This window comes from Phycodurus eques, chromosome 8 (genome assembly GCF_024500275.1).
Source record: "Phycodurus eques isolate BA_2022a chromosome 8, UOR_Pequ_1.1, whole genome shotgun sequence".
NCBI classification, from domain to species: domain Eukaryota; kingdom Metazoa; phylum Chordata; class Actinopteri; order Syngnathiformes; family Syngnathidae; genus Phycodurus; species Phycodurus eques.
The window spans coordinates 23,245,784-23,267,847 of NC_084532.1; the positions used below are offsets into that span (position 1 = coordinate 23,245,784).

The following is a 22,064-nucleotide window of genomic DNA, read 5'->3' on the forward strand; positions in this document are numbered from 1 at the left end:
CCTAGGACAATGGCTGGTTAAAGATGTGACAGGAGACAAGACGATCTGACACAGGACAGGCGTATACTATACACAGGAGAATGGGACAGAAATCCACTTCAGTCTTGCTTTTTACCAGGCGAGATCACTAAATCTGAAGCTGGAAGAACTGAACCAATTTTCATAATCCACCATACCACCATAATCTTAAAATTTAGAAATACATTTCTAAAATGAAAGACCTAATTCAAATTAACATGTTTATTTTCCAAAGTATCAAAATGGCACAGTAGAAGTAGGAGAAAAGAGCTACATATGGCCCTGTACTCTGAACCCTGGACTCCTTACTCTATGGTGTGTTTACAAGGCACGTGTCAAATTAGTCAGTGTGTATTTCATTTTTCACTATTATCAATAATCGATAAGTGAATGATCTTTTGTGTATATATATGTATGATTAACAGATAATGCCGAGAACGTCATTATTACGCTACACGTGTCCCCGCCTAAAGCTTCCGTCAAAAAAAGAAACGCGGAACCTTTACGATGCTTCTTGTTTCTTCTCGGCGTATAAACTTGACGAGCAGGGCGGGCTTCTTCCAAAAAACAAAAACGTCAATATGGCGTCCAGGAGGACGACAAGCACCATTCAAAGTTCCTCCGCAGATGGAAAAAGGTGTTTTATTTTTTTGTGGTTCTACCTACTCTTCCTATTTTGTATCGTATATCGTAAATGAAGAGTTTATAAGTAACGTTTTCATCGTAACCGAAATCATAGTGTCTATCGTTGTTTTTCCAGTTTAAAAAGTGTCAGCGGCGCCCGTAAAACCAACAAGAATGCAACTGGGAAGAAACCCCTTCGCACTGCCGCCAAATGTAGGTGTTGCGTAAAATAGTTCCTGTGTGATGTTCATTTTCGAACGTGATACGACACTTCGCAGTTGCAATTTGCTGGATACCGCACACCCATCATCTTCAATGAGACTTCACGTGGCATTTTCTTACAAGTGTTAATGGTTTTTACACTGTCGTTCTGCTTATTTAGCAAACGGAGTCCTTGCCCAGTCTCAATCCTTGCAGGCTGCTGATGAGAGGACGTCTGTTTCGAAGGTACGTTCTATTTAGGGCGGGGTGATATGGCTTGAAATTAAATTCGATCCGATTTGAATAAAGTTTGGACTTTAACTTGCATCATCTTCTGTAAGTATAAATATAGAAATACATATTTCATTGCTGTCAGGTGGGAACGTCAATCAATTCAATTTCATATTTTTATTCCACAAATTGTAAGTGTTGGTCAGTCATCACGTGGGGCTGTTATTTTTGTTTTCTTCAGAAACCTTTCTTTACTTGGATTCGGGGTGGGGGTTGAAAACTATAAACTCTGGCCATAATGAATTACTATGTCTGATGTCAACTCTTTCACTGCCTTGTGTAAAGTTGTATCACTGAGGCAAGGCGACATTGGCATAATATCTGCAACTTAAAATCACATCGGGCTAAAAGTTTCCAGCGTGGATAATTCAGTGCCTTTGCAACGTATGAATGGGTACCGTGTCTTTAGCAATGCTCAACACGGTTGACTCCGTGACTGCCTTCCGCCGGGCTCCTTCCTTGTCATACGGAACACAATGTGAAAATGATTTCGCTCATGTTTATCTGTTTCTCAGCAGGAATTAAAGTTAAGTAGCAGAGTTGCTCGTTGCTTTTTTAAAACACTTGTCACGAGAGGGGTCACAATTGATTCATCGTCCAGCACAAGTTATCTAATTTAATTTAATGTATATGCTGAGAGGCAGCAGACATTGCTGACTTGTTTGTTGTCACATCCACATGCCCGCCACAGAGTAACCCACCGAACAGCGATTCTGCGAGTTTACCACAGAGACTTGCTCCCAAACTCGCCAGTGCCAATGTAAAAGTGGGCACTCCTCCGCGATGCTCAATGGGCCCGCCGGCTTTTGGAACGTGTAAGTAATATATCCATTCATTCATCCATCCATTTTGTGCACTACATGGACTGCAGCCTATTCCAGCTGACTTTGGGCAAGAGGCATTGTATACTTTGGACTGGTTGCGATTCAATCGCAGGGCAAACACAGTTTAGACAAACAACCCTTCCCACTTACATTCACACCTATGGACAACTTTTAAGTATTTTGATGAAGCTAATGTGCAGTGAAATTCACAAATGTGCTCACCACTAATATTATATAACAAGCTGTGAGTACAAATCAACACATGCTAGCTTAAAGTGAGACTCCACTACCCAATTGACATTTTATTACGCTGCACTTCATTGTCACTGTTACATTAGATTACCATTTTTTTTTGTTTTTTAATTCAAAGTATCGTAATTCTCTTCATTTAGTAAATGGAAGCATCGTACCATCTCGATACATGCAGGCTGCTGAGAAGTCATCTCTTTCAAAGGTAATACAATGAATTTGCATGTTGTTGTTTTTTTAATACATAAAGTATTTGAAACTTGGGCAAAATGTTTTCTAGCTACCTCTAAGAGCAAGTCCACTCATTGGCTATCAGTACATCTCCATGAGTATACTCTCTTCCACAGAGTAACTCTCTCAGCAATGTTTCTGGGAGTTTACCACAGAGATTCTTGTCGCCTAAACCCAGCCATGCCAAAGTTAGAGTGGGCACCCCTCCACGTTGCTCCATGGGCTCGCCAGCGTTGGGAACGGGTAAGAAAAAAAAAGCCAGCTTTTTAAATTTTAAGCTTAGATCAAAATTCTAACAGTCGTTGTATCAATTGATTAATTGATTGCTTTATTTATACTGTATACATATAAACACAAAAATGTAGATGTTAAATGTTTTTTTTTTTCCGATTGTGGCAGCTATGAAGATAATGTATCTTTACTAAAGCTCCTTACCAAACTTCCAGGTGCCTTAAACACAACCGATTAAATATTAAAATCAAATTCAGTCCTTTGGCCTGTTTTTTCATGTTTTTTTCTTTTCAAGCCTAAAATTGAAATATAGAAATGTTTTTTTTTTTGTGTGTTGGATGGAAAAACAGTTTAATTTTTTGATTGCCAATTGAAAGAACTAATGATACACAGATTTGCTGGCCTTCCTGTGATGACTAATTGAAATAGACGCATTATTTTGCTTTCAGCCAAGGTGTCACATAAAAATGAGCCTTCACTGTTGGGAAAGACGGTCCTGCAATCGACCTTCTCTGACGGACACTGCTTTCGGCCTGATTTTGATATGTCAGTCATTGGAGGTAAAATAATGAATAATCATTTGCCTGTGTTCTTATTACGAATGAGACTGTCCTCTTATTGCGTTGTGGTCAACCTCTAAGATAAAACAGTGCTCGAAAAGACTGCAGATGCTGAGAGGAACCCAGAAGATAAGAAGTGGATCGAGATGCAAGCGTTGCTGCTGACTTACGTCACAGCGAAGGTGAACACCTGCCAGGATGACCCCCATCCTTGAGTTTTTACTTTTTAAGGAACATGGGGTGCGATTGAACGGTTTTGTTTGACTTTAGGTGGCGCATAACACGGACAAGCTGAAGGCCAAGGCGGAGGCGAGGCTTCTGCATGCCATGGACCAAGAGGAGGCGCTGCGCAGTGAGGTGATGGCGAAGAAGCGCCAGTATCTCCTCATGGAGAAGCGGAGGCAGGCCAATGAGCTTCTGGATTTGCAGGTCAGGAAGGGAAAGCCTATTAACACCGAATAGAGTATTATTTCAATTTCAACTATTCGATTGGATAGTTTGCACCTCGCAAGGAGGGGAAAAAAATGAAATCTGTACATACAAATTGTACAAGAATGCCAAAGAAAATGCAACTAACACTGAAAAATACAGACTGGGAGGCGAATTGGAGAATTGATTTGATTACCGTATTTTCGTGACCATAAGGCGCACTTAAGTCTTACATTTTCTCCAAAATGGACGGGGCGCCTTATAATGCGGCGCGCCTTATGTGTGCACCAAGTTCCAAAATCTGTAAATGTTATTGTGACTTTGAGGAGCGCTCCGCTTGACTGACTGGGAGCATTTCCTGCCGACACGGTGCTTATATCGAGGAAAGGCGGACGTGACTGAGGACAGCATGCTGATGTTAAAGGGGGAAGGGTGCGCGTGAAGGAGGATGCTAAAGGCACGCCCCCAGTAGGTATATAGTGCCGGTATGTGCATTGTGCAAAACAATATCAGTTTGGCTAAGGACCCCCAAAAATGGCACCTACGAAGAGAGACGCTTACGCAGCAGTTTAAACTGCAAGCTATCAGTTACGCGGAGGAACATGGGAATTGAGCAGCCGCGAGAGAATTCAAGATCAACAAATCCATGGTTCGCAAGTGGAGGAAGCAGGAAAACGTCGCTTCGCCAAGAAGCGACGTTTCCGCGGAAACAAGGCGAGGTCTGATTCTGATGTTTTAGCGTGCATGTATGCTATTGTATGTTTTAAGCTAGGGTATAAGCCTGCGCCCAATAACACGGTGAGCTTTATCTATGTGTTAAATACAGAAATAGACCCCGTAACTGAGACTGCGCCTTATAGTCGTGAAGATATGGTACCTCATTTGTGATTGTGTTCTGGATCCTTTTTTTGACTTTTAGACTGTACTTTCCTTATTTTAGGTCATATAGCAACTTGTTTGAACACCTAACCAGTTTTTTTTTAATGCTTATTGACATCTTCAGGGCGTAAAATGATGCTGTCAGAGTGTTATTTCATCATTTGATTACTCTGTCAGATCTCCACTTTGATGCCTGCGTTAGAAGCTGCGAAACCGTTCACAGAAGCATACACAAATTTGGCCTCAGCTGTGGACACCACCCGACACGAGCTACCTGTCAAGAACTTCCACATTGGCGGCGACGGCCGGGAATTTCTCAGTCAGTGTTATATTGTATTTATTTGTATATAGTAAACATTCTATAGTCACATCTGAATAATGATTGCAAGTTAAGAGGTGTGAAATTGGATGAATGTCAAAACTCATAAAAACATTCCCTTTATCCCCCCCCCCCCCCCCCCAAGGTAAAGCAGAGGCTTTTTTGAAGGAGAGTGAGACGCTTCTGAGGGAGTGCACAGCAGGAGATCACGAGGGCAACCGTGTCGCTCTGGAGTGCCTTAAAGACATAAAGAGGGCCTCAAAAGATATGAGTCAGCAGTTATGTGGGTGGGTGCTCAAGCCAAAGACTCATGAGGTTGTAGTCCTTAGTGTACTGTCGTTTAATACACGGTTCACATTGATTTTTTTTTTTTTTTTGGGAAGGGAACATATTATGGAAAAGTCAGTTTAATTGGGTGTATACTTGTTACTTACTTTCAATACCAAGGAGGTAGTCTGTGACCTCCCTGGTAGGTAATACAGGCCTCACAACAATTCAACTGCTACTGTATCTGGGTTAAGATCTCCCATTTTGTTTTCTCTACACGGCACCACTATCATGTCAAAGCCAAACGCTAACCACAGCTGCAGTGTTGGAAGCACAATTTACAGTTTATTGTTGAGAACTGGCACATGATCACACAGAAATGCATCCCCCCAAAATGGAAATACTGTATTTTGGAAAACTGAGTTTACTTCAATTATTTTTAAAAAAAGGCAACTTGTATAGATTCACTACACACAGTGAAATATTTCATAATTGTTATTATGATTATAGTTTACAGCTTACAAAAACCCCAAATTCATTTTTATTTTATTGTTTTGCATTACATAAGTTTGTTTAAATACAAAAATTAGGTTTAATCAACCTATATAAAATATTAGTTTCACTTTTTGAATTGAACACCTGAAATGAACTTTTCTCATGTAGACTTTGTACAAGTGAGGCAAGGTGACATTGGCAAAACCTCAGGTCAAAATCTTCCAACGTATAAATGGGCACCATGTGACTAATGCGACTGTCTCTAGCTTGCCTTTTACTCTGTGTAGTTTTTAGCAGGTGTATTAAGCTTGCTTCTGGATTTAAAAAAAAAAATATATATATATATATATATATTTTTAAGGCTGCTAAAGGATTGTAAACATCGCTAAATGTAGCGACCAAATTGCCCAGTTGGCAACAGTGACTGCTTTTACAAAAGCAGCTCGTCTCTGTTCGCAGCTGTGTTGTTAGTGGAAGCAGTGCATGCCAGCGGGGGCACACTGAACTGCAGAAGCTGCTGAAATAATCATCCTGACATATTATTTGAATTTAAAATGTAATTAATGGATAAAATCAATGAATAGCTCATCACTACTTGCTCTAATTTGCCCTTTCTGAAAGGGTGTCTGAATTTTCAACTGTATGTTATGCAGTTAATAGCACCTAATGTACATTTTGTCGAGGCTTCACATTTTGTTTTTCCCACCATTTTAGGGTGTCTTCCGAACTACTGGAACTGTCATCGTTGGTCTCCCGTCACACCGTCCAAGTACAGCAAGCTGTGGAAGAGGAACAACTGGGTCCCGCAAGAGTCAAGGAGCTCTTCTGCCCAAAACGATATCTCTGACAGCTTGGGTATACATCGTACATGCACTTTGCATCGCCATCTTAGCCCTTTGATGTCTTACATGTGCTGAGTTTATCATCATCAGGCTCCAGCACTCCCTTGTAGCGGCTAAGAAAATGGATGGAATTTTGTGTATGTTGTCTGTGTCTATTAGTTGTATGATTTTTAAATGTGGATAAATAATAAAGCAAAGGTCATCAACTTTTTGAAACTGATAGTTACTTTGGTATTGATTAATGTGAAGGGTTTGATACACACTTCTTGGTCATCTTACCTGAATAGGATAGGAAAGTTCCTAAGTAAAAATGACAATCTGAAAAGACAATGTTCATGACAGACAAAAACTACAGAGATAATAAACAGAGCTTAAGTCTTAGATTAGCATTTTTTTGGGGGCGGTAATGCACCCTTATCCATTTTTTCACTAAAATTGATGAAAGTAGAAATGGTTGTTTAAATAGAACTTTTGCTATATATAAGAAACGGGACATGCTTTAATTTGCACATTTGCTGGGAGCTGGGGACAGAACTACAGTCCGTGTAAAAGAAGGAATCTTGGGAGGTAATGAGGGAAATGAAGGTGTTTGCGGAGCAATAGCATCACCTAGTGGATTAACCTTGCTATTTTGTTTCTTTGGAACACCAAAAATGTTTCATGTTTTCCATTGACATTTTCACATTTTGTAAAACTTAAACTTTGAAATTTTAAAATTTCAAATTTTTACAATTAATTTTTTTTCTACATTTTGTATGATCTTTCACATTTTGTATGTTTAACTTTTTGTGAAAAATTCACATTGTAAAAATAAAAAAAGTAAAAGAAAATAGCGTTTTCAAATTTTGAGTTTTAAATTTTGTAATTTTAATAATTAATTTGTAATAGTAATACTATTTCTTTAACATTTTGAAAGACATTTTACATTGTTTTTCATTTTGTAAAAAAAAAAAAAAAAATCTTTTTCTCCAGATCTTTGATTTGATTTTCAAATTTTATATAGTAATAAAAATAGCAAAAACAATTATAAAAATGATAAATCAAATAGAAGACACGACATCCGAATTTCATTTGACACTTATCACCTGTGATTTATAAACTTGGGTCATTGTGACCTACAATATATCCAGAGTTTTAACAGGTATTGCTTGAATGATTAAAGCCTTGTAATGTTGAATTATATTGGTTAAATTGTAGTGAGCAGACAGACTATCCTATAGCAGCGAAATTTCCATTTCCTGTTTTGGTTAATACAAAATTTGACTGTTTCTCACATACTTTTTACGGTATGAGGTTGTTAGCCTATTGGCCAAACCCCAACCTGGATGGTTAGGTGCTTTTCGTCTGACCTCCACCCTGAAACCTGCGCAGCATGGTCGAACCTGGCAGGGGATTGACCCCCGCCGGTATAGCCTTCAAGGTCATCAAGGAACAGAAGCAGCCACAAAAGGAGGAAAAATCTATTTTATTCAAATCAATTACTACTAATCTAATTGTATAACAATCTATTAGATGTCATTTAAAAAATACCGCTCATCTGATGAAATTTTTGTCATTAAAAAACTAAACACAAATCTGATAAAAAAGTAGTGCTGGATTTAATGATGGTGACATTTTCATCATAAAAACAAAAACAAAAAAAAACTATATAGTAAAAAGGTACTACTGGATTTCAGTTTGCACGGTGACATTTTTGTCTTAAAAAAACATTTGTTATAAAAAGTTTCTGCTGGATTTCTGTTTGCAGTTAAAAAAGAAACAAAAATCTGATATAGAAAAAAAAGAACACCTATATACATATATTTGCTTAGAGTTCTTCAGCAGTCAAAGGATAGGTCCAAGGGCAGGTCTGGCCACTCACAGAGGGGGAGTGTGTCCAGCTGTTGTAGCATTTTTGCAAGCTCAATCTCCATGCTGAGCGGGAGCGAGTACGCCACTGCCGCATCCACGTCCTCCAATGTGACGGCGGCGGGAACCGCGACGGCAGTAGGAATCGCGATGAGAGGGATTCCAGTTGGGAGGCCTCCTGGATGACCCCCGCTTCGCAGAGCGACTGGACCTGCGCCGTCTGTCGATGGACAAACGTCTTGTTGACTGATGTTCGCGTTGGCCTGGCGAGGGGCCTCCACCACGGCCGCGGATGCTGACGAGGAAACAAACACAGATTAGTACACGTAAGGACACCAACACACTGGACAAAACGTTACGTTACACTAACATTATAGATTGTCGGAAACCTATACAAATGAAATTGTGTTTTGGTTGACCAAAATAATAATTTTTAAAAAAGTACATCATCAAGAAGTTGTAGATATACAGTGGTATAGATGCACCCGTGCTTCAGACCCCCACCGCTAGATGGTTTGCCAACCGCCAATAGACCTCACAGAAGAACGGGGAAGGACAATACATTAGGGACAGTTTTGCTAAGCGCTTGCATTTTTGTGCGCAGGTTATGCGGAGAGGTTAAGTCCAAAATTTTTAAAAACATTTTCTAGTATTCTGGATGTAATATTGTCTCTATGGTGCCTCAGTGAATGTGAAATATGAATAACATCATCCACGCATTCCTGAGTTCCAGACGTTTTTCTGCAGAGAGCCATTCGAAATTCTCAAGGTTATCTTCGTCACGAGCGAAGCTCTCCGCCTTCCTTTTCTGCTCCCGAGCCAGCGCTGTCAACATAACAAACACGTGTGCTCTCTCAAGCGGGTCTTCTACACGGAGGCACCCAATCAGAGAGAAGGCCAAATTTGGAAAAAGCGGATACAAAACTCGGTCAAACGGAAGCAGCTGTCAGAGGGGCATTTTCTGGACACTTGAATGACAAAACCAAGGTGTTTTTTGAAATAGAAATTGACACTTTTATGCTAAGTCCACGTTAGAGAGCCACTCTCTAAATAGCCAAAATACAGGACCTGCAACATACACTACTTTCTTTTCTTGCTAATGTATCTTTTTTTCATGAAAATATAAAACTTTTTTCATATAAAAAAACTCCCCAAAAAAACAGTAAATACACAGAGGCAGCGGCACGGTGGATGACTGGTTAGAGCGTCTGCCTCACAGTTCTGAGGTCCGGGGTTCAATTCCCGGCCCCGCCTGTGTGGAGTTTGCATGTTCTCCCTGTGCCTGCGTGGGTTTTCGTGGGCTCTCCGGTTTCCTCCCACATCCCAAAAAGATGCATGGTGGGTTAATTGACAACTCTAAATTGCCCGTAGGTGTGAATGTGAGTGTGAATGGTTGTTTATGTGTGCCCTGCGATTGGCTGGCAACCTGTTCAGGGTGTACCCCGCCTGCTGCCCGATGATAGCTGGGATAGGCTCCAGCATGCCCGCGATCCTAGTGAGGAGAAGCGGCTCAGAAAATGGATGGATGGATTGATACACAGAGGCGGTGTAACAACTTGAGTTGGGGGGCACAGTGCTCAGGGGGCACTTCCAACAACCAGGGCAACCACGCTCTAAAGATTTCATGCACATCACTTTGATAGGTTGCTACATGTAATTATTCTTCTGATACGCAATATATGCTCAGGTAGGCACCACCCAGTGCAATAAATATGGAGCGAGAAAACACATGATAAAAGGTGCAAAGTGCCATGTCAAAGGCAAGCCAAAAAGTGGGGGGACGGTACCCCCGGTGCCCCCCTGGGTCTGCCGCCTCTGAAAACATATTTTTCTCCAAAATATACAGTCAATGACTATAAAAAGACACATTATGCATTCCTTCTTGACTGGGATCGGACTAAAACGTTTCCTCTTTCAGGTCAATGAGGTTTGCCAAAATTGTATTGTATTTGCTAAATGCCACTATCGCGAGAGAAGTTTTTTTTTTAAAGACAAATATATACTAGACAATACAGTCATGCTAAAAAATATTGGAACCCCAGGGGTGCCAATATTTTGAGCACGACTGTACAACTTCATTCCTGCACGACTTAGATTTTTTCCCCATTTAAAAAACATTGACAACTTTTTTTCTTGAAAAAACATAACTTTTTTTTCTTTCATTCTTGAATGAAAATGAACATTTTAAAAATAAAAAAATAAAAATAAACCAACAAAAACTTAATGTACAAAAAAATTATTTAAAAAACTTACATGCCACATTGCTCCACTTCCTCTTCCTCTTTTTGCCCTGTGCAAAAACAAACATTTCGCTTCAGAAACAACTCCAGTGTGAATATACTAAAATGTGATGCCTTAAGATGAAAGTTTAATTTGTTCCTTGACCACACTCGTAACGTCAAACACTGGCACAAAGCACCTGGAGAAATATTAACGTCGACAATGTATTTTGTTTTACACAAGATCCTTCAAGACCTACCAAAGATGACCATATACATAATACAACAAGGCTTCGTTCGTCTTCAAATATAATATCAGCTATGTCCATCCATCCATCCATCCATTTTCTGAGCCGCTTCTCCTCACTAGGGTCGCGGGCGTGCTGGAGCCTATCCCAGCATCATCGGGCAGGAGGCGGGGTACACCCTGAACTGAACTGAACCCTGTTCGCTGCGAACATACAGCGCTTGTATCTCAAGTTTGCGCTTGCGAGTCAAAGCAAAACAATCGGCTGACTGACAGGTCATATCTCGGAAAACTAAGTCTGAGTGTCACTCGTATCTCAAGGCACCACTTTGTGTGCGTGTGTCGTGCTTGTGTGTGTTTGAGAGAGACTCACATAGTTATCCCGGCACGACCATTCTGGATACTTCCTGACATGCTCCTCATTTAACCGGTCTGACTCCTGGAAGTATTTCTCCTTCTGTATCAGTGTCAGTGACTTCCACTGTGGACAGAATCACACTGTCAACACACAAACACACACAATAATACTGTATATACACACACACACACACACACACACACACTCACCATCTGGCCCAGGACTTTATTCACCGTTGCACTGTCTTTGTCCTTAAAAAATGTTTTTACACTAGCCCTATGCTCCTTCAAAAAAATCAAAAAGGCGTTCAGTGGCTTTTTAATATAGGGCCGGTCATCCTTGACCAATTTCTTCTTTCGTCTATTAGGAAAGAAAAATAGCAAACAAAATTCAGCTCAGTTTCGCCGGTGTGTGGGTGACTGAGGAACAGTGGCGAAATCTTACGTCAATGATGAGGAATTCGGCAGCGTGGGGGCCAAGACGGTTTGAGGAATTAGCTGGTTTCTACACAAAACACACAAATACATCAGACAACATGTTTTGACTAGTGCGTGTTAGTGTGTGTGCGTGTGTTACTTACATGACTCTCACAGGATTTGGGTGGACCTCCATCAGCAATCCTGGAGCAGAGTTGATGAGCTGCTGAAACAACACAGTTACAGTTAGGACTGCTGGTCACATTTCAACGCAAGACCAAGTTTTTCCGATTGGCTTATTACTGAAAGCCCTTGTTTATCGTGGGGGTTTTGTTTAAGAACGATTGTGAATTAGCGACCATATAGGTATTTTGTTATTTATACATATTTTAATGCTTTATGGATTATAGAAAATATGCATGTGAGGTGCAGGTATTATTTTTGTCCGCTTAGGGACGCCAACATCACGTTGTACACTGTAGTATCTGTGCTTGTGAACGCGTGTGGCTTTTAAATGGCGGGGCCTGGTCCGATGAGTGACGTCGTCGTCAGCGAATGAGAGGGTAGAGTTGTTGTTTTTTTAACTCTTGTGGGGGCGCTAGTGAGTCAACATTAGTGTGGTGACTTACAATTTGTTGAGGAGCAGGCAACTCGTGGGTTGCTGCCACTGTCTCCAGGTATGCCGAAACCTGCCACGGCTGCTGTGGACAAATACAAAATACATATTACATAGTATGGTATGTAGTATAGTCATATAATATAGAAAATGTAAAACATTCCAGTGTATTGTGTCTTGTAGAACACAAACTGTAAATGCTTTGGGTCCCGTTACCAAATATGCTTCATAACTCAAAAGGTTTACACACCCGTTAAAATGGCAGGTTTTTGTAATGTAAAAAAAATGACACCAAGATAAATTATTTAAAACTTTTCCATTCATGTCAACTATAACCTGTGCCACTCAGTTGACCAAAAAAATGAGAGGGGAAATAAAACTGTGGACGCATCAGTGTTCAGATTTAATTTTGACAGATCATTATTTTCTTTATTACTGTGTTTTGTTAAACGTGTGCGATTCTGAAATGCCACGCTATTGTCAGAGTGCCCCAGGGCAGCTGTGGCTACACAAGTAGCTTAGCACCACCAGGTGCGACTGTGGAGTGAACGAATAAGGTGCGCAATTGTAAAGTGTCTTTGAGTGCAATGCAATAGTATTACAGTATTATTACATTCTGCCAGGTTATGTAAATTTATGAGCGCAATTGAATGCCCCATGTAAAATATCATAGAAATATGCAACATACCAAGAACAAAAAAAAAAGCATAGAGAAAGCACATCATGAAAAAAAGTTACAGTAAAACTGAAAAATAGTTTTAAAAAAATCGTAAGTATGGCATGAAATACCCCAATAAAAAAGTAGTTACTTTGATTAAGCCGCTCATGGTCTCATTCCTTCCACAAGTTATTTGAGCAAATAAAAAGCAAAGATTCCTTTATTATGATTATCTGTCAATCCATTTTTACATACTGCTTATCCTCACTCGGGTCGCGGGCGTGCTGGAGCCTATCCCAGGGAAGAGGCGAGGCGAGGAGCGGGGGTACACCCTAAGCCGAGCCCCCCCGACGTACCGGTGCGTGTGGAGGTCGGAGCCTGTCGCCCCCCGCCTCCCACGAGCGCGGCCCGGCCTTCGACTATTATTATTAAGATTATTATAATTATTTCTTACCTGGTCATGGTTATTTATGACCTGTAAGAGGTCATTCCAATCTGCTTCATGCAAAGTTACCACGTCCTCCATTTAGTTGAATGTAGTTTGTTTTGTTTTGACAATACACTTGCTCAGAACTTGTGTGCTGCCACTCGGTGGTTATGAATTAATGGTGGCCTAAGCGTCACGTTTTTTGGCTCTTTGTTGCGTCACATTGACGTCAATACCACCGCTTGTCCAATGGGGGACGTTAATTTCTTTCCAACTCGTGAGCAAGATAGGAGGGAAAGTTTGCACGTTTAAGTTTTTTGTTTTTGTTGCATACGTCATGGAGCCGTAACGCCGCTTGTCCAATGAGAGGCCACCGAAAGATCGCGTCCTAAACTCGATTTGTCTGTACCGTGCAGTACTTAAAACGTTTCTACAACGAAGATATATAGTTATTATAATTATATAAACACAACGATATTTTAATGAATTTAAGCGTTTATAGAAAACGGAAGGAAGGAGATTTTAAGTGGTTTTCACCTGTTAAAATGGCGGCCGGACGAAACTGATGAGCCCAGGGGTAAGCCATGTCGTTAGCTTATTAGCTTTACGCAAGTTAGCTTCGTTTGCCTCTCAATTAGCGAGAGGTTGGAGTTTGCTGTCAGTCAGTTGTCATCTCAGCACTTTGTGGGTCACAGACATGCTAGACGCATGAAACAAGGACAGAAAAATTTGTGAAACGAACGCTCAGGGCTCATTTCGTCACCATCTGATGTCAATGCAATCCTATGGGTGATGTCAAAATGGCCGCCAACGCCAGTTAATCGTCATTGTACGTATAACACACGCAATATACAATAATAGTGCTTCTTCTCGACTTTTAACAACAACAACAAAATTCTAATTCGAAAAACGATAGTCAAATAACATCTGAAAAGTCTATCATAAAAAAAATCTGTCTGACATTCCCTTAATCTACTTAAACTATTTTGTGTGCAGTTTTTTTCCATTGTTCCAATGTATTTAAATGGTTATTGTTTATATTTAACAGGAAAAAATCGTTTTGATTTTTACCTAAATGCTGAACTACATTTCAGTCTTTTTCACTTAAGTACAGGAGTTGAGTCAGTACTTCTACTTTTACCAGTCGTTTTTTACACATTTGTACTTCTTAATGGGTACAGAGTCGGAGTATTTTGCCACCTCTTTTGACATATTATTAGTTTATTTCATTGTCAACTGCTTTTAAATTGTAAGCCCCTCGTATCTGGTGCAGGATGACACCGTCGCTGATGCCTTTCTGTCACTTTCTTATCACGAGCATTTGAAATAATAATTTCTTCCATTGGTCTCATCTTTAATGATGTTACTACTGCCAATCACCAGGTCCACTCTCAAGAGGTCAGATATCATCACCTTCCTGAAACAATGGCTTGAAAAATTACTTGACAGTAATGATTGTTTTGTGTAAAGCAACGACGAGCAGGGACACCCCTGGGCCACTGCAATGTCCATGCATAGACGGCTCAGCTCCTCACAGAGGATAAAGAATATATGACTGTGAGAACTGTTTGATTGAATGTCTAAATGTGTTGCTGAAATGTTTTTTTAATCAGGTTCATCATTTAATATAAAAATAATAATAATGCATTACACTTATATAGCGCTTTTCAAGACAAAAATAATTATTTTATATTTTGAAAATGTTTTTATTGTGTATGTTTTTTGCATATTTTTCCCCATTTTATCAGTCATTTCCACTTTTTCCATATTTTGTGCGTTTTTTTTTTCAAATTTTTTTCCCCATCTATCCATCCATCCATTTTCTGATCCGCTTCTCACTAGGGTCGCGGGCGTGCTGGAGCCTATCCCAGCTATCATCGGGCAGGAGGCGGGGTACACCCTGAACTGGTTGCCAGCCAATCGCAGGGCACATACAAACAAACAACAATTCGCACTCATATTCATACTTACGGACAATTTAGAGTTGTCAATTAGCCTACTATGCATGTTTTTGGGATGTTGGAGGAAACCGGAGTGGCCGCAGAAAACCCCCGCAGGCACGGGGAGAACACGCAAACTCCACACAGGCGGGCCCGGGATTTGAACCCCAGTCCTCAGAATTGTGAGGCAGACGCTCTAACCAGTCGTCCACCGTTCCGCTGTATTTTTTCCCCCCAAAACTTTATTTTCTTTTTACATTTTGGACATTTTGTTTTCCACATTATGTAATGTTTCACATTATGTAAAAAAAATAAACAAAACAAAAAAAGTAATAATGTATTGGCGTTTTATAGGTAGGTCTATTGCTGGTATTTGTGTTATGTTGTAGTTGTTGAACCGACTAGTTGACAAATCGACCTTACCACTGTGAAATTACGGTCAGAGTCAAGTCAATTAATCATCTGTTTTGGCATGAACAACATGGACGCCTTGCTAAAAGCAACAGGTGAGGAGGCTCGTACATATAAATGTAAAAAAGCAGCAGTACCTCAAGCATGTGGAAATATTTGACTAAATATGAGACTGTTAGCACGCTCACTTGCAAACTATGTGGACGGGTGATATTCTCCCAATACTCTTCTGGATCATCCACTATCCTCGAATATAACAAAAGCACAAGTCCTATGAACGTCCATCTGAAAAGCAAATTAGCAAATTTTCCAAATGGCCTCCTGTAACAGAGAAAAAAAACCAGAATAATCTGTAGCTTGTATGATGAAAACCTCTTCACTGTGAAAGTGAAGGATTAAATTTGCCCCCCAAAAAAACCTCCAACTAATGTTTCGCTCAACCCTTCATCACGCAGACAACCAGACACGTTCAAGCTCATCTTCCTTCCAATGGCCCCACCCCTGACTCACTCATCCTGTCACAATCACACTCAGAAACCTTTTTGGCCACACAGACACACACACACACACACACACACACACACACAGAGAGAAACATCTGCAATTTACCACAAGGTGTTTTCTCAAGTTAGAAGTGGTCTGAAATGTCCACGTTTGGGCAGTCATAATTTATGACTACGCTACATGACAAAGCTGCAAAGTTGTTGTATTGCAGAGTCTGTAAAGTTAGCACTGGCACTGCTGTTGCTCTTTCCCAAAATGATTTGATTGGCCCACTAAGGGTTTGTGTCCGGTCGTGTGACTGCCGTCTGATTGGTGAATTGGAGTCATATGACACTAGTGATGTATTGGATTGGCCGCAACGGCGCCCTATGCGGAAGTCGATGATGAAGTCTAAAAACAGATCGTGCAAGCAATAACGGATATTACTTACTACTACTTAATACTTGAGTAAATATAACGGCGTAAATGTAAAGAGTTACTACCCACCTCTGCTCAAATGTGAAAAAGGAAGCACTGGATAAAGTAAAGCTACAGTACTCACGTGAGTTTGAGCCGCCTGACACACGTGACAGTGTTTTCATAGCGATAGCGCTACCTAGTGGCGTTTCTGTAGAACACCGAAAATGTTTCAACGTTTACACTATTTTAATTTAATATTTTTTTTAGATTTAGATGTCTTTCCCCACATTTTGTAAAACAAATAGCTTTTGCATTTTTTCACAATTGAATATTTTCACATTTTGAAAAAACTATTTATTATTCTTAATCGCAACACGTGTGAAAAGTAACTCACACTCAGGAGAGCCCTGACAGACGGTGAAAATAGTGAGAAGACAGATTAGTCCGATAGGTGGCGGTGTGTGCGTTAAAATGTTTGCTTCACGCCATTTGAAAGTGTAGAAGAAGTGTTCGTACACAAGTGCCAATGAAGTGCGGGGGTCCTTGTACCAAGTGAGTCTGTCCTATATTTGGCTTCACAAATGGCGTTTTTTTTATTTAAATGCTGTGTGAATATACATGTGTTAATATTTTACTTGGCGATATACAGTGACGAAGCGGAACTGTCATTTTGACATGAATTTAGTCGCTTACTAGCTTGTTTCCCCCCCCCCCCCCCCCCCACAGGCGATAATAACAGCTCGTGAAATAAAAGCTCAGGAAAAACGACTGCTTCTTAATAGCAAGATGTAAATATTCAACCAGAATGAAATTATTTTATTTACACGTAGCTAGTTTAAAAAAGAAAAAAAGATGATGACGGAAGCACGTAAACGCACTTGAGTTAAATGATGCCTATGACGCTGAAAATGATTTAGTAAACAAATGTATTGGTGGACTAGTGCTTAGCATGTAGTGGAGAGATTCTGACTTCTGAATCCCAGCTGGCTCTGGAACTTCTGTGTGAAATCTGCCTGTTCTGACTTTTTTTTTTTTTAGCATCATTGAAGACATTTTTTAGGGGTGTGAACGGTTGTTTGTCTAGACTCCAGCTCACTCGCCGCCCTAATGAGGACAAGAACTATAGAAAAAGGATGGATGTAATCTTTATGTTCTCACAAGTGTCATTATGCTTCCCCCAAGCAGCTCCACCTCCCTGAGGAAGGATGTACAAGGAGGAGAGAAGATGGAGGAACCAGGGACGTTGGCGAGGTCGCGGTAAATCCCACGCAAGAGAAATGAAGGAAGATGTCAGGTCTGGGCAGCGTGATGAGGATGCCGTACCGAGGGGCGTATGCCAGACCATGTGTCCCGCTGGGGAGCTGCGCAATCGAGAGTCCCAGAATCGCCTGCATCGTTTCGAGATGTTGGCGGGTACGGAGAAAGACCGCAGACCCCGGGCTGACCCGCTGCGTGCCGTCAAGGAGTATTCTAGACCGGCGGCTGGGAAAGACTCTGCCAACTCCGCCGACTTGCGTCACCCTGCAGTGTTGCTGAAAACTGTGTGTTACCTCATTGATGAGGTCACTGCATCTCCTCATCTGCATCCTTGGACTGAGGTTAGTAGCTTTTTTGACGGTGTTTGATCAATGTGATTAGTCGATTTTATTGATTAGCGTTATTCTCATTTTTTAAAAACTTTTTTTGTGTGTGTGTGGCTTACTGCTTGCGTAATTCATAGTGTGTGTGCTGACGTGCACTGCCTACACTAGCAACATGGTTGTAAACAGAGAGGAGGTAATTTTACAAAGTCAGTATTGCAACTTAGTATTTGGTTGCTATATTTGGCAACTCTTCCAAACCCTCAAGTGACTACTTTAAACAAACAAAAAAAGTGACCAGCTCCTTTACTTCCCACTAAGAAGCAAACAAAATGAGCAGAAACCTTTTCACTTGACAAGAAAGGTGCCCGGTGAAAGGCTATTTGCCATTTTGTTTTCCTGTTAGTGAAGTGGGAAAATAAATGTATTAAAAATTGGAAATTGAATTTTTGTGGAAAAAATCTGAAATTTAATATTTGTGGGGGAAAAAAAATCAGAAATTTATTTTTTTTTTCTGGGAAAAACAAAACAAAACCTAAGTCATATTTTTGTGAAAAAAATAATTAGTAGTCAGATTTGGGGAATTTATTATAAGACCTTATCATCCAGACCTACTTGAACCTATTCTAAACACTCACTAAACAACTTTTGTTTATGTGTTGCAGGTTTATAGCTTTGTTTTTGATCGCCTGCGCAGTGTGAAGCAGGACATGATCATCCAGAGGGCGCACGGGGCGGACTGCGTGGCCATTTTGGAGCGGACGGTGCGCTTCCTCGTGTACGCCTCGTACCGACTCTGCAGCGAGCCCCTGCGACTTTTCGACCCCCGCATCAATGACACGCACCTCCAGGAGAACCTGAGCTGGCTACTGGACTGCTACGCGCATGCAACGGGGCCACATCCCAATCAGGAGGAGTTCCAGGCTCTCGGATTGCTCTGTAACTTAGGTGGGTGTCTTACTTTTGCCGTTGACATTTTTGGACACTTCATTAGGCACACCTTGACAATATGTGTATGTGTTTAATGAATAAGTTCATGCGCTTCTGTGTTCACTTGTCAGAGTTCATCGTGCTCAATCATAGCCGCCCCATCGACCAACATTCTTGTAGATACACAATAAAATACCAGCTCGAGTCAGTTACTCAAATACATGGTTGTATTTCATGATTTGCAACATGTTTTCTGAAGATGTTAATTACATTTTTGGATGTATTGGATTTTTCTCCTGTTGCTCAATATGCCTTTTGTCCGAAAACTTAACACAAAGGCATCTTAATATAGCCTATACCATTGCTGGTTAGAACTTAATGTAATGTCCCTGCAAGTGGCCAAGGATACACACAGCTGCTTGGTGCACAGAAACTAAATAGATCACGCCGATAATTTAGGGGGAATTCACGTTTTACTGAACTTGCCCCGAGGACGTAGCAATGACTATACAGGTGTACATGTATTGTGCGCCAAGTCGTGTATTCTTGCGGAGTCATTCCGTTCGTTCAAATTATGGCCTGAAAGCTCACTGATGTTTGACTTTTTGGATATTAACAGTTGCTATAAATTTCAGGGAATACAGTGGACCCACACTATTCGTGGGGGAAAGGGACCGGGTCGGACTGCGGATTATTATAATTGTATTGGAGAAAAAAAACAACCATTTTTTTTTTATACCCCAGTGGGATAAAACAGCCATTAGCATTTCCTGGTTTGCCCCCCCCCCCCAAAAAAAAAACCCCAAAACCCAATTAAGAACAAGCAGTATAGAAACTGGATGCAAGAGTCTAATAGCTCTTATACTCAATCGCCCCAAGGTTCCCCTCGCGCCATACAGCACATTATGGAGCTTCCGGCTCCGCTTCGCCACGCCCCCGCCGTCACGCTCGCCGTCTCCATCAACCGGTCCTTCCTGGAGCGGAACCCGGTACGTCTGCTACGCTGCGCCCGCCGCCTGAGCTTCCTGCAGGCCTGCGCTCTGCACCGCCACGTGACATCGAGCCGTAAGGACCTGCTGCTTGTGTACAGCCACGGCTACAACAGCCGGAACAGTCGCTTCCCGCTGGAGGCGCTGTCTAAGCTCCTAGCCTTGGAGAAGAGTCTGACGAGCACGCTGTGTCAGGCGTGTGCCGTGGAGGTCAACACGGACGGGCAAGTGGTGTTCTCCAAGGCCTCCTTCGCTGAGCCGGAACAAGGCAAACTGTGCTGCTCTCTTTATCACAACATTGTGACAGAGAAGCACAAAGACTTCACCATAGGCAGCATCCTTCATGGCTGCGTTCGGCAGAAGGCTCAATTTAAATAATAAGAATCATGATACTTGTTGTCAAGCTTGAGCTTGTTATAAACTGCCGCCACAATAATGAACATATTGTTCAATTTACACTTCTATGGCAGCATGGCTGAGCATTCTTTTCTTAATTTTAATACTGGAGGTAATTGTAAAGAACGTGAACATTAAAATGCTCTTTTTAGGATGTATGTTTTAGGATTTAAGTTTTGAGTTGAAATAAAAGTTGCAGAAATCAACTGTTTTTGAAAGTGGTAGCAAGTCAGCAAAATGGACTGGATAAAGTCTTGTAACATTCAATCGTTCTAAAAAACAACAACATTCTCATAAGCCCTTTTGGTCTTAAAAAAAAATTAAAACTACTTTTTCCTTGCCATATCTTGTCTTTCGTCTCCTATTTAAAAAATATATGATTTTGCTCTAAAAAATACAACTGTACTTGTAATATTGCAACTTTTTTCTCAAATAATTGACTTTAATCTTGAAAGAAATCTACAAAAATAGTTGTAATGTTGGGGGAATAATAATTTCATGAGAAAATTGAAATGAAAAAAGTATTATGATTTTTTTTTTTTTTTCGTCTTTTCCAGAAAAAAGCCATAATATTAGTGTATTTTCTCCTCAGGAAAATATTACAAGAGCAAATGTGGCATTTGTTGGGAAAACAACATTTTCTATTTTAGATATTTCTTTTTAATTTAATAATACTTTGTGTCAATGTGTGTATAACAGCGGTTTTCAAACTGGGGCTTTGTGAGACCTATCCTGGCAGTCAAAAATAATAAATAATTCTCAATAAATTATGTTGTACCACTTAAAAAATGCATAGCTACATAAAGGGACTGGTGTATCAATAAAACAAGCATAATCAACCAAGTCATCAGCCAATTAAAAGCTCTGAAATGGCCTAGCACAGTGATTTTCAAAGTGTGCCACACCTCGGATCATAAGTTTCCAACTTGTGGATAAATCTCTGCTTTTGCAAAATATAAATAGGCATCATGTCTGGCAATCTTCAGTGCAATTGACTCCACCAGGCATCTTTCTGTACTTTAATTAAGTTGAATTTGGTTACAATTCTTTCTATTAAACAGGTCATGAATATTCAGGATGAAAAACCTGGTAGTTTTATGGAATTGACTGTAGGATTATGAGGGGTCCTTGGAAAAAAATTCTCCCTTGTAAGTCAAATGTCTGAAAATCCCTGGTGTAAAATATATATTTAAAATGTTTATTTTTAAACAAACCAATTTGCTTTGATAAAACTGCACTGCCCCCTTCTCTGCGCACGGTGGCAGCATAGAACTACCACGCCTCCCTCTGCTAACCAACAAGGAAACTACTACTTGACCACTTTTTTCAGCATTTACCTGCTTTTCCGTGTAAAAAGGAATTTATTTTAGACGCTGTTTGCCTCCTCGAGCAACTGTCGTTTCGTTTCTTTGCACAGCAAAATCCACTCAATCCACTCTCAGAGACACGTGTTGGATAAAACTGTTGAAGATTCAAGTTGCAGTGGGGTGTGTGTGCGCGCGTGCACGTGCGTGTGCGTGTACGTGTACGTGTGTGCGACGTCCATTGCCTTGCAGGCTTCAGTCAGTCCCGAGCAGTGAAGCAAAGAGGAGCTCCTCGCTGAGTTTATGATTAAACGGACTTCTCTTTCTCCATTATACTTTTTTTTTTATTTTTTATTTTTATT

At 40.6% G+C, this 22,064-nt stretch overlaps 3 protein-coding genes across 6 annotated transcripts; 2 read left to right on the forward strand and 1 right to left on the reverse strand.

Annotated features, from left to right (window-relative positions):
• Window positions 1–578: 578 nt before the first annotated feature.
• Window positions 579–6,653, forward strand: haus8 (HAUS augmin like complex subunit 8). Its single transcript, XM_061684023.1, has 12 exons — window positions 579–655; window positions 779–855; window positions 1,025–1,089; window positions 1,826–1,949; window positions 2,351–2,412; window positions 2,555–2,681; window positions 3,119–3,229; window positions 3,311–3,411; window positions 3,500–3,658; window positions 4,715–4,856; window positions 5,002–5,143; window positions 6,333–6,653. The coding sequence occupies exons 1-12, from the start codon at window positions 600–602 to the stop codon at window positions 6,463–6,465; spliced, it is 1,299 nt and encodes a 432-aa protein (XP_061540007.1). The 5' UTR covers window positions 579–599; the 3' UTR covers window positions 6,466–6,653.
• Window positions 6,654–7,996: 1,343 nt separating this feature from the next.
• LOC133406567 (transcription factor 7-like 1-B) lies at window positions 7,997–13,975 on the reverse strand. 3 transcript variants are annotated; one of them, XM_061684250.1, is made up of 8 exons: window positions 13,787–13,975; window positions 12,178–12,249; window positions 11,713–11,774; window positions 11,577–11,636; window positions 11,342–11,492; window positions 11,148–11,255; window positions 10,562–10,598; window positions 7,997–8,603 (listed from the first exon to the last, which is right to left on the reverse strand). In XM_061684250.1, exons 3-8 carry the CDS (start codon window positions 11,742–11,744, stop codon window positions 8,278–8,280), a joined length of 714 nt encoding a protein of 237 aa, XP_061540234.1. In that variant the 5' UTR covers window positions 11,745–11,774; window positions 12,178–12,249; window positions 13,787–13,975; the 3' UTR covers window positions 7,997–8,277. The 3 variants fall into 3 exon arrangements, with proteins under 3 accessions (XP_061540234.1, XP_061540233.1, XP_061540232.1); XM_061684249.1 differs by lacking the exon at window positions 13,787–13,975 and adding an exon at window positions 13,277–13,380 and having other exon boundaries at window positions 11,713–11,771; XM_061684248.1 differs by lacking the exon at window positions 13,787–13,975 and adding an exon at window positions 13,277–13,380.
• A 3,027-nt stretch (window positions 13,976–17,002) lies between these two features.
• sac3d1 (SAC3 domain containing 1) lies at window positions 17,003–20,734 on the forward strand. Of its 2 annotated transcripts, none has more exons than XM_061683035.1 (4): window positions 17,003–17,055; window positions 17,689–18,101; window positions 18,749–19,031; window positions 19,893–20,734. In XM_061683035.1, exons 2-4 carry the CDS (start codon window positions 17,709–17,711, stop codon window positions 20,378–20,380), a joined length of 1,164 nt encoding a protein of 387 aa, XP_061539019.1. In that variant the 5' UTR covers window positions 17,003–17,055; window positions 17,689–17,708; the 3' UTR covers window positions 20,381–20,734. The 2 variants fall into 2 exon arrangements, with proteins under 2 accessions (XP_061539019.1, XP_061539018.1); XM_061683034.1 differs by having other exon boundaries at window positions 17,009–17,055; window positions 17,686–18,101.
• The last annotated feature ends 1,330 nt before the right edge of the window (window positions 20,735–22,064 follow it).